At 43.9% G+C, this 19,386-nt stretch overlaps 2 protein-coding genes across 3 annotated transcripts; one reads left to right on the forward strand and one right to left on the reverse strand.

Moving 5' to 3' along the window:
• Positions 1–2,362: 2,362 nt before the first annotated feature.
• On the reverse strand, positions 2,363–7,347 carry LOC135500816 (uncharacterized). The gene is made up of 2 exons (XM_064792468.1): positions 3,361–7,347; positions 2,363–2,392 (listed from the first exon to the last, which is right to left on the reverse strand). Exons 1-2 carry the CDS (start codon positions 7,345–7,347, stop codon positions 2,363–2,365), a joined length of 4,017 nt encoding a protein of 1,338 aa, XP_064648538.1.
• Positions 7,348–13,661: 6,314 nt separating this feature from the next.
• Positions 13,662–18,026, forward strand: LOC135500673 (transmembrane protein 98-like). Of its 2 annotated transcripts, none has more exons than XM_064792277.1 (5): positions 13,662–13,750; positions 14,343–14,670; positions 15,344–15,553; positions 15,788–15,908; positions 16,423–18,026. In XM_064792277.1, exons 2-5 carry the CDS (start codon positions 14,405–14,407, stop codon positions 16,537–16,539), a joined length of 714 nt encoding a protein of 237 aa, XP_064648347.1. In that variant the 5' UTR covers positions 13,662–13,750; positions 14,343–14,404; the 3' UTR covers positions 16,540–18,026. The 2 variants fall into 2 exon arrangements, with proteins under 2 accessions (XP_064648347.1, XP_064648346.1); XM_064792276.1 differs by having other exon boundaries at positions 13,680–13,789.
• Positions 18,027–19,386: the final 1,360 nt, after the last annotated feature.

Raw genomic sequence — 19,386 nt, forward strand, 5'->3', positions numbered from 1 at the left:
GGGAGTCAAGGCGATGGCTGGAGGTCATTCTTCGCCCGCAGTGAACCTACCTAAGGAGACCAAATTAGGGTGACGTCGCCATGGGCTGCCCAGGGAGTCAAAGTGCACTAGACTCCGAAACTGTACATGTAAGGGCATTTTCTGGGCCGAATCAGAATGCTCGACGAACGCCTTGGCATACATATTGGATGTAAAGAGATGAAAACATTTATACAGAACAGAAGGAAATTACTGAAAAATATAGATTTTTATAGAAAATTAGGAAAATATAGATACAGAGTAGAGCAGGCACGCCTGAGTTAAGGCATGCACACGAGGGCTGAAAATGTCGCAGTAGGAGGACAACCTCGAAATGTTGCACCAGTTAGCCAGCCATCGGGTAGGAGAAGTAGACCTATTCGTCATGATGCGCCGGAGTTTGTGCCAGCCAGTGCCAGGGCAGTTCCAGGTCATCAGGTGGACAACCGCGACGGAGCCATCGTCAACCCTAACGGGAATACAATGGAGCAGTTTGTCGGCGTCATGGACCATTTCCTGGCCACCATCCGTGAGTTAACTCATGGATGGTGAGTTGACTCACGGATACCACACATCACCAGTCAGAAAACTTCGACGGATCGCAATCAGGCTATTTTGAGCAGTCGAGTCGAGTCGAGTCGACTCCAGTAGTCCAGTGGACCCCGGTAGTCCAGTCGACCCCAGTAGAACAGTCGATCCCTGTAGTCCTACCTCAGAGGAGCGAGGATTCATCACAGGCACAGTCGTTGATGAAGTTAATGTTGTGCAGCTTCCGAAGGCTGACTTGCACACTTATGAAGGGGATCCACTTAAATATTGGGCATTCATGATGTCATTTGACACGGCAGTGGGCCACAAAGAGGTAGAAGACAGTGCGAAGTTGACGCAGTTGCTGCAGTACTGCAAATGGCAAGCTAGGCAGGTTATTGACTGCTGCACCTTAATGGATCCAACTGCTGGGTACAAGAGAACATGAGAATTGCTGAGAGAGCGATTTGGAAACTAGTTCGTGATTACTGTGGGGGAAGCCACACTAAGGCTATAAAGCCACCCTTATTGCTCCGGAATAACGTGAACAAATCGGTTCGTTTCCTTGTATAAAACCATGTGCGTTTATTATGACAAAAAACACAAGAACATTTATGCGACTACAATTATACAGGGTGTAACAATACTGCTGTCTGCAACATTACCTCCCCCCATTGGAGGAACTCCAATTAATCCCAAGGGGTTAACATGGTTAATGTAATCTCAAAGTCCAAACTGACAGATTGTCCCGACACACTGCGAAAGACATAGTCAGAACCACCAAAATACCTAATTAGACTGAAATTTAACCAACTCTTGCAAGAAATATTGCAACTTACTGGCAAGACCTTACTCACTAACTCAGCAAACTAAGTGCAATTTTCAAGAATTACCAAGTCGGGAATACAGACCATCAGTGTTAACAACTCTATTACGGTAGTCCAAATTTTATCTCCCAACAGCCAATACACTGCTTCCAGGAAACTTGATGTCTGAGAGGACAATTCACCTTACCCCCAATAAACATCACCAAGATACTACAGAATTGTTTTACACTAATAGGTTGTAAACCTTAGACTACATGTATAGTACAAATATCATGAACACAACATGACAACAGGAAAAGGGCAAACAATGATTCAAACTCAAACAAAGGAAAATAGTGACAAATACCAGTCACAACACCTAATAAACAGTGACAAATATAGAAGTCACTACACAAGAGTCAGAAACTATTGTCCTTGAGAGGCAAACTACACTACCTCAGAGTCTGATAAAGGCGACCTACAGGTCAAGCCTTACTGCGGGTTTTATAACTCGTCCTGAACGCGACACTTTAGGCACAAGCGCAGGCGCTTCACTAGCGACATTTGGTTGCGGAGCGGTCGGTTGCGGATCAATTGCGATCGGTTCAGGCAAATCATCGGGTTCGCTTTGGTCAACTGGTCCACTGATGCCAGCTGCTGTTTGACAGTATTCCTGACACAACTCCAGACTATGGAGTCTTTGAACAGATCTACTCAATACCCCCTTTGCGGTCCTAAGTGACACGCTGCGAACCACGCCATCACAACCAGGGTGTAACTCAGTAATAACTGCCATAGGCCACTGCAATCTACGCAAGTTGTCCTCCCTGATCAATACCAGTGAACCTACCTCCAACTTACCCTTGTTCCTGAATTTAATCACAGCATGAGGCAAGCTTCTCAAATACTCAGCGCTCCATACAGACCAGAATTGCTGGAGACGCAATTGCTGCAATACTGCCCTACCATTCAGATCATCTGTAGTCACCACAGGCTCAGTGTCAGACAGGTCATAACTTCCTGGTTGGAAACTGGAACTCCTGCCAATTAGAAAATGAGATGGTGTGAGTGGGTTGGCCGACTCCAATGTGTCGCCAACGAATGTCAACGGTCTCGAGTTCACACAGGCCTCTATTTCCAGGAGATCGGCTTCCAATTCAGACTTGGTGAGAGATGATCTCCCCACAGACTTCTTCAGACCAGATTTTACAGAGCGTACAAGGCGTTCCCACCAACCCCCCCACCAGGGGGAGCGGGCAACAATGAATCTCCATTTGGGACAGAGATGACCGTAGACCTCCCGTAGCTTGTACTTAGCAGCAAGGAAAGTTTTCGCGTTATCTGAGAATATAACAGATGGCAATCCACGCCTCGCAGCAAACTTGCGAATGGCTAGCAAGAAATCTTGTAGCGACATTGAGTCGGTGAGCTCCAAATGCAATGCTCTCACTACTGCACAAGTACAGAGAAGAACATACTTTTTCTTCCCAGGCTGATCACTACAGTAGAGAGGCCCAAAATAATCCAAACCTGTGACAGTAAATGGAGGTGCCTCCTTGACTCGGAGGGCTGGTAGGGGAGCAACAGGACGGTTACATGCCGCTGCATCAAATCGCTGACAAGGGACACATTCCCTTTTGACTTCTTTTACCAATCTTCGGGCCCCAACAATCCAATAACAAGTCCTGACATTGGATAAGAGAGAGCCTACCCCAGCATGTTTTAGGAAGACATGTCTACCCCTAACCATAATCTTGGTAAGATGATGGGTGGGCAATATGATAGGATGCTTCTCCAGATACGACAGACTCGACAACTGAAGCCTCCCTTGGATCCTGAGATAACCATCCTCACTCAAGAAAGGGGACAACTGAGCGATGCTTGAGGACTTTGGAATACATCCTCCCTTTTCCAAAGCTGCAAACTCAGGAGCATAAGTATGCTGTTGCAAACATTGAAACAACTTGTCCTTGGCCACAGTCAATTCATCCACAGAGAGAGGACCCACCTTGGATTGACCTACTTTATGCAATCTCAGATTTTCAATAAACCTGAGGACATAACCTGTGATACGCAGTGTCTTCTCGAATGAACTCCATCTCTCAACAGGAATGGCAAAATCTGGAGGAGAGGATCCAACTACCAAACAGGTCGATACCATTTCTTCTGGTATGCCAGCCTCCAATGGGAGCTTCACTTTGTCATCTGAAAGAACAAGATCCTTGGAGAGCCAAGAAGGACCTTCCAGCCATAACTTGCTAGTTATCAAATCCTTGGCTAACAATCCCCGAGAGACCAAATCTGCAGGATTATCTGCGCTTTCGACGTGAGACCAATGAGAGGGGTCTGTAAGCTCTTGTATTTCAGAGACCCGATTCCCCACGAAGGCCTTAAACTTGGATGCATTAGTCCTTATCCAGGCAAGAACAATGGTAGAATCTGACCAACAGTAGTACACTGTCTTCTGAAGATCTAACTTTAATGCTTTAGCAACAAAGTTCAACAGTCTTGCAGCCAAGAGAGCGCCTAACAATTCTAGTCTAGGCAGGGTGACCCTTTTCAATGGGGATACTTTACCCTTTGAAGTAACCAGAGACACCTTGTAACCACCATGTCCATCTGGGAGTCTCACATAGACATTGGCCCCATAGGCCTTCATTGAGGCGTCACTGAACACGTGTAACTCCAGTTTGTTTACACTTTCCTTCCAAGTTGTGCCAGGGAAGAAACAACGTGGAATTCTCCAACTCTGCAGTGTCACAATACCACTTACCCATGATACAAACCTATCACGCATTTCATCAGGAAGGGCCTCATCCCAACCTAACCCGAGAGTCCAAACCTCTTGGAACAGGATTTTGGCAAGCATCACGAAGGGGCTAAGGAATCCCAGCGGGTCGAAAAGTCTGGAAGTGAAACTGAGAACTGTACGCTTTGAACAAAACAACTCAGAAATAGAGGGCGTCTCTACTCCATCAAATGAGAAACAATCCTCTAAGGCAAACCATTTCATGCCTAACACCTTGACTGAGTCATCCTGTAGGTGCTTTGATCCAAGGTCTTGGCTGAACTTACCGACCAAAACTCGACTGTTAGAATGACATTTTGCCAATGTCATTCCGGCCTTGTCAAATATCTGGGATCCATTATCAAACAGATCACAGCTGTCATCATCTGTGTCTGCTCCAGTGAGCCAATCATCAACAAAGAGATTCTCCTCCAACTCTTCTCTAGCCAAAGAAAGAGGGTAAGTAGCTAGATGGTGTTTTATGGTAGCGTTGAGCAAGAAGGGACTGCTTTTGTTACCAAAGGGTACCCGTAGAAACTTCATCGTCCGAACAGTGCCATTACAATCCCACAGGAATCTATGCACTGACTGGTCCTGCTCCCGAACACCAATCTGCAGGAAGGCTTTAGAAACATCAGCAGTAAGCGCCACCTGCCACCTACGGAATCTAATCAAAATTTCTATAAGACTGGGCATCAGTGATGGCCCAGTTTCCATGCAGTCGTTGAGTGATACCTGGTTGTATCCTGTTGCTGAGGCATCAAATACGGGCCTAACCTTTGAACTCAGGCTAGTCTCCCTGACTACAGGACGGTGTGGTAAGTAGAATACTGGACCAATGCCTTCCTCCTCTTTTACTTCCTCAATGATGCCAAGGTTTTCATAGTTATGAAAGACAGCATCATACTGGTCCTGGAGGTTATGATCCCTGTCTAGTCTACGCGACAAATAGGCTAGGCGCTTCCTAGCCAACATCTCGTTGTTTAGCAGCACGCCCGGCCTAAAATCACTCCTCCATGGAAGAGCTACTTCGTACCTACCCCGTACAAACCTTATAGATTCTTTAAACCTTACATGTACCGGATCCGGAGGCACGGTCTCCTTCTTCATTATCCCAATGGATTCCAGCTCCCAAAAACTTCTCACCGTCTGGTCTGTGACACCTTGAGAATGAGAATCTAAACAAAGAAGCTGATGAGAAAGGTTACGCGAGTTTGGGGTCAATGACTTGGGTACTTTAGGGTTTTTTAAGCAACCAGATAAAACCCACCCAAAGATGGTTTCTTGAGCCACCGGACCATCTGGGTGTCTTTTGAGGCCAGGTTTCATGAAATCCCAATAGGTGTCAATCCCTATTAGAATATCAATGGATCGTTGCCCTGCCTCAACACCATGAAACTCGACACCCTCACCAAATGAATTTAACACGCTTTGAGGAACCTGGGGCCTTTGTAATGGGGTACAAATCAAGGGGACCTCCACAGCATTTATGGTTTCAACATGTACTGCACCTTTTGCAGCATTGGACAACTCTAGATTGTAGACGTTATGCAGTTGACCCTTGGCCGAAGTCCCACCCCCAAAAGCCGCAAAACAGATCGGCTCTGACGATACCCATTCTGGCTTAACTCGTTTCACCAGCGAACTGGAGACATACGAACGATCTGACCCGCTGTCAAACAGTAGGGTGGCATCAGTATACCCTTGGCTGCCACGAACCCGCACAGTTGCCAATGGAAGAATCGTGCGCAAATCTCCTGTTGAATTTGACAAACTAGAATTTGACACAAATTGACCGTGCACATTATTGGCGCTAGAATTCGACACGAATGAACCTGACACATTATCAGCGCGCGCAGATTGTGACACATTGCCAACGTTAGAAGTTCCATTTTCAGCGCCAGAAGAGCGTTCGGTAGTGGCAGCATTCCTCGGCCTTGAAGTTGAATTCCTCGATCCTTGTTTTTCACACAGCAGATGGTGGTGTCCAGCTCCACATTTTGAACATTTTTCGTTACACTGACGGGCGAAATGACTCCCCAAGCATTTGAAGCAAAGTTTCGAATTGCGTACTTTCTCCTTTCGCTCAGAAACAGAACCACATCTCGTTATTTCCCAGCACTTGTGCGCTGGATGCGATGGTTTTTTACAATGTCCGCACCCGTTCTTGCTGGACAACTGCAAAGCGGCGATCGTTGCTACAGGAGCTTCAAACGTTTTCTCCTCTGTGTTTGACTTTCCAATTTCCTTAAAGGAATCTGCAGTGTCCCTCCGGCGTATATCGGTTTTCAGAAAGTCCAAAAGAAAGTCAAGATCATCTTCATGACCTTCTCCATCTCTTGCCCACTCCAAGCGTACCTCGCTTGGGAGGCAAGAGAGTACTACTGGTGTCAAAAACACCCCATACTGTTCGCCAGTAATGTCCAAAGCCTCCAAACTGCGGACATGGGCCTGCACTTCGTCGTACAATTTTGATAATTGGCCCGCACGACACTTGGTCCCAGCGTTTGGCCTAGTGCTCATTCGTAACAGTCCCTGAATGTGGGCAAACGCGATTTTTTCCCGTCTCCCGTACCTGTCTTCCAGTATTTGGCGGGCATCGTCGTAATGTGAATTTGTGATTGAAAGTCCAGCGATGGCCGCCTTGGCCTCGCCTTCCAAAAGCGAATCCAAATACGTAAACTTACTGATTACAGGAATGTCCGTCTTGTCAACCAAAGCGTTAAACTTGTCCCAGAAGGACTGCCATTGTGTAACGTCGCCCCTGAATTTGGGCAGTTCAATCTTAGGCAACCTCACAAGCTTTGATGCATTGTAGCTGTTATCGGAATCATGACTTCGTGAGTCCCAGTTATCCTCCACGTCAGTCTTGCTGACAGCGCCAACAGCACTGCCTGTCTGGACACCTTTCCTGACACGGAGAGTCTCAATTCGGATCACACTGATCCTATCCAAAAATGTACCAGCTTCGTCGATACAATTTAACAGTTCTTCCTCATTCGGACAATGAGCTTCAACGTCGCTCTGTGCCTTCCTGAACGAAGCCAACCGTAAATCTAACTCTGAAAGGCCCTCCTCGAAGATCGCGTCATCGACAGCGCCGCCTGGCCCAATGTCTTTGCGTTCTTTCAGAGCTTTCTCGAGGTTTTTGATCGCCCTCGTAACCCAGCCTTTTGTGGCCGATCTGCGCTGCACAGCAGCCTGCATTGTACACCTCTTCGTTGTATACCTATTTATCCCGGTGTTTCGGCACCATTTAATGTGGGGGAAGCCACACTAAGGCTATAAAGCCACCCTTATTGCTCCGGAATAACGTGAACAAATCGGTTCGTTTCCTTGTATAAAACCATGTGCGTTTATTATGACAAAAAACACAAGAACATTTATGCGACTACAATTATACAGGGTGTAACAATACTGCTGTCTGCAACAATTACCAAAGCGTGGATAGATCGGGTAACAACTGGAGCTGGAATCAAAGCATCTGAACCGAAGAAGTTGCAGGAATTTGAAAAGCTGTGTTGAAGTGTTCAGGACAAGCTGAAGGAGATCGACACCAACAAATCTCTTTGCTTGATGGTGGAACGTTTGCCACCACATCTGCAACACAGATGGAGACGTCGTGCAGTAGATACCGCTCAGAGAACCGGGAGCTACCCTACTGTTGAAGAGTTTGAAAAGTTTGTGTCAGCAGAAGCAGTGGAATCTAACGACCCCCTCTATGGCACATTGGCAAATAGTAGCAGTAGAAAATAAATAGGGAAAAGAGTGGCAGTGAGAGGCCGATCCGAAGGACAATGCTGATGCAGGGCCCATACTCACAGGCCAAGGAGACGAACAACTCTAGATGGGACAAACGTGATGCCAGGTTTGAGAAAGGGAACATTCAGGACCGAAAGAGGGGTGAGCAATGCCCAGTCTGCTGCAAGGGATACAATGGACTATGGGTGTGTGAGACTTTCAAGTCCATGTCACCCAATGAACGGTGGATAGCCGCAAAAGTGAAGAAGAAAGCCTGCTACTGATGTCATGGCACATAGGGGACAGTTTTGTGAGGAGTCGGACGTGCGGTATAAAAGGATGCAAGGACAGCCACAATCGTCTACTCCATGGTGGAAAGTTACCAGTTTCGAGATCAGAGGACAATCAGAGTCAAGAGCATGAAAAACCAGAACAGAGATCTTATTGTGTCACCCTAGCCACTGGTAGTGGTGGGACGGGTAAACGGGAGATGACAGCCCTGAGGACGGTACCGGTTATTCTGAAGAACCAAGGTCGACGGCTAAAAGTCAATGCCCTCCTCGACGATGGCAGTCCCGCTACCTATGTCAACGCGGATGTAGCAGCAGAATTAGGCGTCAGCGGCCAGGTGTCAGAGGCGAAGGTCAATGTGCTAAATGGTCAAGTTTGCCACCATGCCTGTCGAGTTTGGGATGGAAAGCTTAAGTGGTAAAGTTAACATGGTGATGAACGCTACAACAGTCGAAAACATCACAGGAGACCTGCACGCAGAAGATCGGAATCGGCACGCTCAACACTATCCACATCTGAAGACTATAAAGTTTCTCAAGGCGGGAAAGAGAACCTCAGTCGATCAGATTACCCGGAGCTGCACCAGAGCTTAGAAGACGTGGATGGAGAGACAGGTCAATCCAGTGCACGCTTGGTAAAGCTCGGTTGGACATGCATTGGACCAGTGCCAACTAAGAAGAGTGAACAATCAACTCACTTTGCCTTCTGTGTGCAATCAGGAGTCCTCCAAGAGATCAACGTCACTATGCAGCGCTTTTGGGAAGTGGAGAATTTAGGAGTAGAGGTGAAGAGTAACCCGCTGACGGAGGCTGAGCGCAAGTGGCCTTGGACATGGTCAAGAACATGATGGAATACCACGAAAAAGAGAAGCGACACCAAGTTGCAGTTCCATGGCGAGGGAATTACCTACCATTGCCGGACAATGAGGATACTGCAATAGATCGTCTTAAGTCAACAGAGCGGAGACTGATGAAAACTCCCGATCCAAACACACCGAAGACATATTCCGACACCACAGATCAGTATCTTGAAAAGGGGTAAATCCGAAAGGTTTTAAAGGAAGACATCAAATCACCAGGGTCGAGGTGGTTCTTGCCACATTTTCCAGTAGTCCGCATGGTTAAAGCAACAACTATAAGTGCGAATTGTCTTCGATGCATCGGCGAAGTCGGGAGGAGTCGCATTGAATAGCAACATTTTCCAAGGTCCTAAGCTTCAACGGGGACTGGTTGATGTACTGTACTCCTACGTTTTAGACATCATCCTGTAGCAGTTGTATGTGACATATTAAAATAGTTTTGGCCAATGGGAACCATCGTTTCATTGGCGCGCGCAACTCCATTGTATTGTGGGCGTGCAGGGGAGTGAGCGTGGCATTGTGTTAAGTGTGCAGAGTTCAACAGTCAACCCTCTGCCTATTATCCGCTGAACAATGACTCTTCCGACCCACAATGCAGCTGCGCGCGCCAATGAAACGATGGTTCCCATTGGCCAAAAGTATTTTAATACGGAAGTGACCGATTCTAATACGGAAGTAGAAGTTTTCAATACGGAAGTGGAATATATAAGCACATATAAAGCGGCATTCTGATTGGCTGATTTTATGTCCATATAAAATGGGAATTTATGTGGTGATAAATTCGTCCGGTATAATTTATGTGTAGATATAATCTAATTTATATGGACATAAAATACCAATATATCTCCACATAAAATAATTTATATGGACATAAAATCGGGTTTTAATGTGGACATAAAATTGAATTTATGTGGACATAAAATGGAATTTATGTGTATATAAAATGAATTATTGTGCATATAAAGAAATTCATTCTGATTGGTCGGAATATATATGGACATAAAATATGAATATATATCCACATAAAATAACAATATATAAGGATATAAAATACGAACTGTGTCCACTCTGGCTTGCCATATACGCCAACTACGGAAATACGTACTGAATTACCGTTGAGTAACTAGACCTACTCCAACTGACGACTGACCTGCAAAAACCATACGAGTACGAGTGGGTTATATAGTCTCCCTTTAAAGGGGTGGCCGTTCGTTAAGTGGGGTGGGTTGGGGGGGGGGGGGAGGAGTTAGATTTATCACTCACTCGAACACGTGTGCATAGTTTCAACATACTGTTGTGTGAGAGACCCTTATTGGCGACTTTGTGTAACTTTATCTTGCCTACCTAGCTGTTGCCTATAGTTTACCATTAAAGGGGGACTATGTAGGAGCAGGGGGTCAAATTGGCCAACTTTAGCTGACTTATAAACAGAGTAAGGGCATTAGGTCTTATTTGATTCATCACTGAATGTATCCCTGTTACAGGCGTGACTAGGTTAAACTGTGAGAGGTGAGAGACTCACTGGCTACTTTGTGTAACTCTATGTTGCCTACCAAGATGCTGCCTATAGTGCCCCTTTAATGGACATGTCTCGAATCTTATGCATTCTTTAGGGAAGGTGAATCACTAGGCTTCCCAAGCCAACAAGCTTGGGAATTCTTCTTCTTATCTTCAATATTGTGATCATTATTATACATTGTATATTATTATTATAATCGACGCGCCCGCCTGACCTTTGAAGACTATACTGACTTTCAAATGACTGTAATACGTCTACGATGTATAAGCCTGGGCCCATATTGCTATTCATGAAATCCCATCAAACAATAGAACAGGGCCCGGTTGTTGAAAAGAATTTCATTGATGTTAAGTTAAATATCAACGTTAAATTCCTTAACTTGGCGTTAGCTAACTTGGCGTTAAATTTGGGTTGTTCAAAACAACGTTAGGGTAAACTAACGCTAATGTTAGTAAATATTGCATCTTGGTTCACTGATGTTAGTTGCCATGGTAGGTATAGGTAATCAAGTTAAAGATAACGTTAGATTTTACTTAGGGTTTTAGGTAAGTTAAATCTAACGTTAAAGATAACGCCAATGTTAGGCTAATATTGTTTGAACAACTCAAAATAAAACTTGACGTTATCTTAACGCCAAGTCAGGAATTTTAACGTTAAGTTATCTTTAAAAATGTATTTCTTCTTTTAAACAACCAGGCCCAGGACTTTTAAATAGTGGACTATATTTACTTTCACACCAGTGTCACAGTCTTCATAGTGTTTAAAGGGACGCTATAGGCAGCAGCTATGTAGGCAAAATAAAGTTACACGAAGTAGCCAATAGGGGTCTCTCACCTCTCACAGGACGTCGAAACTATTCACACATGAGACAATACACCTATAGGCAAGATGAGCCCGTCAGGTATTTGAAATCACTGAACCTTTGTCGAACAATAGGGCGGGACCTTTAAAACAGGTCACAATATTTACTTTCACATCAGTGTACCAAATAGGCCTTCAATGCATAAGCGTACATGCCGTACAGGACCTTTACCGGGGACAAGTCTCTGTACAACACTAATTCGCAATAATAGGTCTCCGATCTATACTTTCTCCGCAGTGACAGTATTGTGATAACAATAATGGTGTGATAAGATCTCTCATGACAAACGGTTGGACACGGATGTATAGCGGCTTAATAATAGCCCTGCTTTTTGCGAATGCCATTAACAAGTAATAAATACTCGTAAATCCCGTCAGGCAACAACGCAGTATACCAACATGCCATCTATAATTGGTAGGTGTAACCACAACTCTCAAGTGTCTGTGGTCTGATGGTCTGTTTTGATATCGTCATTATGATCGCTCCACCTGTTCGCGTGGTGGCGTGGTGGTCGCGTGGTGCCCGTGGTGGCGTGGTGCAAATACCGCCTGCCGTCTTCGACCCCATGGGATTCATATCACCATTCATAATTCGTGGAAAAATACTCCTACAAAAGTTCTGGGTCGCCGGAGTCGTTTGGGACGTTCCAATCGAGGGTGAGATTGCAGAGGAGGACAGGAGTTGGTTTGAGGAGTTGCCAAAGTTAGCACGGGTCAGTGTGCCGAGATGTTTGGGAACCGATACTTCTTATGGGACAATTCTTGAGCATGCACAGTAGGTGCTCGCCATTAAGTTGGTCTTGGTATAATGTTTGAAAATTTTTGGTGTTCGGTATCATTCGAGCTTCCAGGCTTGGTAAAATTTCGAGGGCAAAAAACTCAAACAAAAGCCGCAACGACAGCCTATTTTTGTATTAAAGATTGAAATAGTCGTCAGTTGGCTTTCTCAAGGTGATGATCGAGTAGATGTGTATGAATTTTTTTTTCACCATCCTTGTTAATCTTGAAGTTATAAGGCATAAAGGTGAAATTTTTAAAATTTGCGTTAACACACAGGGTGTCTCTTGCATTGTGCTGCATCAGTCTATGCATGACTGTATGTCTAGACGACGTTGAAACTTAGCCAGATGTATTCTACAAGTGAAAAGCTATTCAGAAATGTATAGGTTTGTGTGAGAGTATTAGGTAATGCTAAGTCTACAGCCGCTGGAACAGGGGTATGCATGAAATAACGTCGAGGCAGCTAGACCTGGCTTCCGCACCGGCTGCGAAATTTTTTTCTGCAGGATACTTCTGCCATAGTGTACATCTGACAGCCAATCAGAATTCAAGGCAAGCACGTGTCTTTGTTGACATCATCTTTCCACATGGCGCAATAATGTCAACAATGCCACGTGTTCTGATAATCTTGGAAAGAACAAGTTAGCAAATGGTTAGAGGAGTATATTAGCTAAAATATATTTATTTGCAGTATCTTAACATGTATTTTCATTGTCGTCAATGTCGAGTGGACTGTATTTATTGGACTTGTCTGTTAAAGGCGCACTGTGCTCGGCAAAATAGCCGAGGTTGAATGTTTATCTGTCAACCGTGTAACTAGTTCTGCTGTATATGCATAGGTGGCGCCACCATTCAATTTATTTTGTTTGCTTGTCAAAATGTGTTTTATACAATGGCCCTTCAACAATGTTCAAACTACCAAAATAGGCCTGATACCTTCAACAAACAGCAGACATCGGATACACTGTCCCTTTAATAATTATCAACATTGGCAACACTGTCAGTGTCACTACCCCTTAAAATTTCACAAATCCGTCAATGCATGCACTGCAATGTAGCGATCAGATCAGCTGATGCCTCTTTTGTACGCATAATATCATCAATTTTACAATGAATCTGTGCAATTCATTCCTAAACACTACGACACAAACCTTGAGTTGAGCATAATTGGGGTCAGACAATGAACTATTGTCACATTCACAGTTGAAGTGGCACTCGGCATGCGACTCGGTATCGTCCATTGTATTTGCATTATCATGCATAAATAAACAGTGTGACGTCAAAGATCGCGCCAATTGTGATTGGCTGTCAGATGTACACTGTGGCAGAAGTATCCTGCAGAAAAAAATTTCGCGCACCGGCTAGTGAGACCATGGAATGACCGAATTCGTATTTCCCGCGTTTCAACCTTGCGCAACAAGCTTGTGACGTCATTATATTGGTCAAATTTCATCACACCCTTCAATCAATTGAAAATCCAGCAAATCGCCAAATCGAACTGACAAGTTGGGGAAACGTTTCACTTGTCAACACTTTCAATGACAACTTCGTATTAACTGGTACCCACCGTTGCATGTAGCTCTTATTTCATGAAACAGGTTATTTGCAAAATCTGATATAGTAGGCCTAAGTGAACCCAACTAACTTGACACCTGTGTTGTCAGTGAGTGGGCCAAACCATGCAGCAATACTCTAGTCTAGTAGAGAGGCCCTCGCATAGGCGTACACCAGGCGGAGGAAGCCACTGAAGGCCACAAGAAACAAGCAGCAAACAAAATACCTCATGGTCGCACACCACATTTTGTTCATTTTGCCTATTATATTTAGGTTTGTTTGGGACCGCAATAACCGGGAGAGACCGAGTGAAAGGGTCCACTCGGGCAATATTTGGGACGTAGCCTAGTCCCTCTAGATGCATTCGCCGTTGCTGTATTAATCGGTAAATGGACGATTTCGACGAGGCATAGCCCAAACAAAGACGACAAAATAAATGTGCACTATGAGTCAAGTCAGCTAGGCCTAGGCTAAAGACGAGCCATGAGAGCTAGGCTAAGCCGACTGGTTCGAAGTTACTTGTCTTTATTTGTTTCTTATTCAGTGTTGCAGGCTTTTAATGGTATAGGCCTACATCTGTTTATTCTTCTTTTTCAGACTTTTACTTTATAAAATGGTTGTAACATTTGATTCTTCATCGATGATAACACGTTAAAAAGATGGAAATCGTGGTTGCTGTTGCAATAGGTGTCCTGACAACAGTGTTCGTCGGGTCACTGGTTGTACTGATTGTGGTTCTCAAGCACAAATACTGTCGCAAGAAGGACTTGATCAGCGCCATGCAGCAGGAGACAAGGCCAGATGTTCAGCTTGTTGGGGCGATGGAGGTCGTACCAGATGGCGAGGTGGAGATGGATGATGTTCGTATCACACCGCCTCAGTGGGAGGAGATATTGAAGGATGAAAACTGGGTTGATGATGCCACGTAAGACATACTACAGTAGAACCTCTCTATTATTTAAGGACTCCCTCGGGACTGACAAGTGCTGTCCTCAAGTTAAAGGGAACTGAAACCGCCAAGCCAGTTCGTATGACCTCGTTTTCATTTCCCGCGTATCGGGTGATCAGAACGAGGCATGAATGAAACATGGCGCACAGCTGTCAATCATTGAGTGGCGTCACTACTATGGAATTTACTAGGAAAACTCATGAATGAAAGATCGATGATTCTCAATAATAACAAATTGAACTGCGCGTGCTCGGGCAATGGGGGCGGAGCTACAAATCTGAACTCGAATAGGAAGTTGGAAGTTTGACGTTCTCGTGCAGTGAAAGTCGAAAAGTTGAATAAATCGCTCGGTGGTTCCAGTTCCCTTTAATAGAGAGGTGTCCTGATTAAAGAGGTCAAATTGAATAGAAACAACCAATTTGGGACCAAAACTAGTGTCCTTAATAGAGGTTGTCCTTAATAGAGAGGTGTCCGCTAACAGAGGTTCCATTGAACATCTACTTTTATAATCTGGCCTATCTGAGATAAAAAAATGTAAGGATGCCTTTTTGGATCTGATTTAATTCAGACCTGTTGGCGTTTAGTGTTTAGTACTCCTGGTCATCACTCCATGTTCTTCAGCCGTGCGTTTCTTGTATTGTTTTACTAGGGGAATTGTTCCGCACTGCATCGACATTCTCAAGATCTGCCACCTCCTGACCGAGAAGCTGGTCGCCATCACGATGCGCCAGTCCAGCCAGCTACGCTCACCGGAGACGCTCATCAACATCATTGAGGTGGCCAAGCGCATCAGTCCTCGTGTTGATGACGTGGTTATTTCTATGTACCCACCTATGGATCCGAAATTACTCGAGGCCAGGTTCGTAAAACGGTCTCTTAGGCTTAAACTCCTGCACTGTCATCACCTTGTCAGTTGTAGTTGCAAGAAAACAAGATCTTTGCGCCCAATGGTTTTAAAAATTGCCAAAAAACTAAAAGAAATCAATTTGGGGTTTCCAAACCTTCTGTGCCTGGTCTGACACCTTCGACATGTTAGTGTAGACCCACCCGCTCCACCCTTAAGATTTAATATTCTTGATTTCTTTCTCTTCAGGTGTACTGCTTTGGTGTTGTCAGTGAGCCACCTTGCCCTGGTCACCAAGAATGCTTGCCAACTATCTGGTGTGACTGATTGGATTGATAAATCTCTGGCTGATGTTGAGGGACACTTAAAGGCGAGTTCTACACGAAAGATTTCCTTCAGACCACATTTCTGACCTGCTATGGTCAAAATGAGGCCTTTTGGGTCAGAGTCATATAGTGAGCTATTTGGATGGGTGACTGCTTAAAATTACCTTGACGACACCAGGTGGTGACGTAAAGACGAAGCAGTGACAAGACAAAGCGAAGATAAGACAATGTAAACCATAGATATTCCATGGCATCTCGGGAACACAAGAAGACGAGATGACCGTCTAGACTATCGATGAGACAATCTATGCCGAACACCCTGTCAAGATAACGATGTGAAGTCAACAGACAGTGCCACCACTATCAGATTATGTTGGAACAAAATTTCCACGCATGCACGTTAAAAGAGTTCATTGGTGTTCCGATTCTTGCTAATGCATCGATTTGTCTTTGCTTTGTTATCTTTGGGCTACTGACCCCGATCAATATTGCTTGGTAAGTTATTCAGATGAATATTCATCCTCTTCTCGACTATAGCAACTGAACTTTACTTTTCAGTTTCTGCGGGAAGCTCGTGTGAGACATGATGCAGATGTGTGGACGGCACCATCCTCGGGAGGAGACGGGCAGCAGTCACCCGGTGATAGACAAGATGTCATGGACATCAGAATGTGAAAATCAATTTCCATTTTAGGCAGTGCAAGTGACCTGCAAAAACAATGTTCTTCATCGAAAACTTTTGTTCTGGAATGATATTTTTGGTGTGTCCAGGATTTCATTATTCCCAAGCATGTGTCAACGGTTCAAAAGCGTTGGTGCATTCTGCAGAGAAAACGCGGTCGAAATCAAGAGAAAATACATAATTAGTGCTTCTTAGTTTTATAGCAGTATCTGAGGGGCCTTTCATTTAGTACTTGCCCAACAAGGAAGGGGCATTTGTCAAGATGAGGTCTACTTTGTGTGCAGGTTCAGGTGTGAGTGTTTTGGGATGAAAATACGACATGAACTTCTTGTTGTCCATAACATGACACTAAGTATGAAAGAGATGAGAAGTTTGTGTTAATACAAGTTAATTGATTTATGAGGTCATAAAATCACACTTGTGCAAAAACAAGTCGAATCATGTTGTATCATGCAGCATCGCAACATCATCTGTGCCATTGACAACTGGTGATCATTCCGCACACATACCCAGTAGGTGGTCTTGGCTCACGAAGGGCGGGGAGTTCTGAAAATTGTGTTTGTGTACTAAATGAACGACCCCTCAGCTTAGAATGGGAGATGGTTTGGCCAGATAGCAGAGGGGGAAAGACAAGTAAATGCAGACACTTAACTGTTACCTTTTTGCTCCAAGCTGCAAGATCTTGATAGAAAATATGAAATATGTTTGGAAACTATGAAAGCATTTGGGCTTGCTGGCTACTTTAGACCCCCCTGCTTGCTTTGTACATAATTTTTTAAGAACTCCTTTTGGGAAAGACTGACAGAAGTCAAAACCAGACCGAGTTAGGAATGAATTAATAAGTAATAGTTTGTTCATTGGAGCCCAAGTTACAATACTGTTAATGTAGAAATAGTGTGCAAAAGATTATTTGTATAAAGTTTATTTTTTTGTAGTGACAGCTGATCATATCAAAGTGTTTATTTTTATACAAAATGTTTATCAAAAAATGAGATTCGAAGATAGAATTTAATTTCACAAGTAAAAGTTTAGTTTTGATACATTGTGTCAGAGAAATACTCAATCATTGCCATATTCAATATTTTTAATTGTTATCTAATGGGGATGCTAGATTGAGATTGAATTTATAAATGTATGCAAAATTGGTTTACTCAACTGAATGTGAATGTCTTTTGACAGTATAATGTCTTCCATGGATTTGATACCGGTATGAATGTTTTCAAATACTCAGGTGTTAGGAGTATTCTGATGGCTATCAAGACTATATTGTAGTTCCATTATTATTGTATATGTATATTTATACTTATGGTGTTGATGGAATTAGTCGATTGTTCTTTTCAGATGCATCAAGAAACCAACCCAATGTAATAATAACTCTCTCATACATGTAGCTCCTCGTTGACCTATAAATCCTAAAAAAATCTGTAAATCTGTAAACCTGTAAATCTGTAAATTTTTCTAAAATAAAATCTGTCATCAAGATGATGCATAATAGTGTTATTACTTAACTCTCGGTTTTAAACGACCTGGTCATCATGTTGTATGCCCAGCCCCTTTTCAACAATGAGGCGGTGATAATTTAGCATTGCGATAACGCTCGGGCCAATCCGGAGCATAGGCCTGCAGTGTGTAATCTTATCATAGCTGCTTATTGAATAAATGGTGTCGATTACTAGTGATTGGTTAGAATACCAGAATGATGACGATCCGGAGGATAGGCCCGTACATGTAGTGTGTAATCTTATCTTGGCTGCTTATTGAATAGATGGTGTCGATTACCAGAGATTGGTTAGAATACCAGAATGATGACCATCCGGAGCATAGGCCCGTACATGTAGTGTGTAATCTTATCTTAGCTGCTTATTGAAGAAATGGTTTCGATTACCAGAGATTGGTTAGAATACCAGAATGATGACCAGTCGGTTACGTCGAATCTGTCAATTCATTGTTGAACTAGCCAATCCAGACAGAATTTGTGTTTGAAGGCATGCCTCCGTTCATGAATGTGGTTATGCAGTATTAAAATCGTGGACTGGGGCATGGCCAAAGGACTGGTGGTTTAAAAACGAGAATTTAGTACATGATTTATGCCTCTGCTCAACTTTTCAAGCCCTTTTCCCTTTTCACCGTTGTACCAGTTTTTGACAATTGCTTATATTGGGGTATTGGTGGCTCAGAAAAATAGAAATACAATGTCTTAGTGCAGTTGCTATGCATGCCAGTTTACTGAAACTTGGTAGGTGTAGTATTTGTATATCTGTATTCAATAAGGCACTGTGAAATTGATATGCAGTGCGCAATTAGAAATGTTACAAATCGACTTCAATTTAAAATATCTTTGAACCAACCTTTTTGAACAATTGTGTTAAAATACTTGTAGTCATCCTGTGAAAGAAATGTGTTATACAATAACCCTATAGTCTGCTTCGGATTTCAATATTTGCTACTAGGTTGAGGATTGTCAATATCCATATCCCCCCCCCCCCCCCCCCGCAGCAAGACCCCATGGACTGCCGTAAAGTGGGGGGGATGACTTATCAGTGAGGTTTCGCTTTCCCGTTCTGAGAATCGATCCATGGCATTGAGATATTTCTCGATCATGTTCCCGTCTAAACAAGAGAGAGGTTTTCGCAATCCCGTTGACTTGCTCATGCTGAGGAACGGGCTGAATGCACTGTTCCACCAGCATTACTGCATTGTTCTGAGCTCAACTGACGTTACCTCACTCATTTGCTTTGTCTGAAAATTTGTTGCATGTCATGCTCTACCTTTCTCAAAGATACACCACTACACCATAGGGCTCCTTATCTTAACCGGCCAAATCCAGAGTTTTTGCAATG

The sequence above is a fragment of the Lineus longissimus genome, chromosome 16, assembly GCF_910592395.1.
Source record: "Lineus longissimus chromosome 16, tnLinLong1.2, whole genome shotgun sequence".
Classification (NCBI taxonomy): domain Eukaryota; kingdom Metazoa; phylum Nemertea; class Pilidiophora; order Heteronemertea; family Lineidae; genus Lineus; species Lineus longissimus.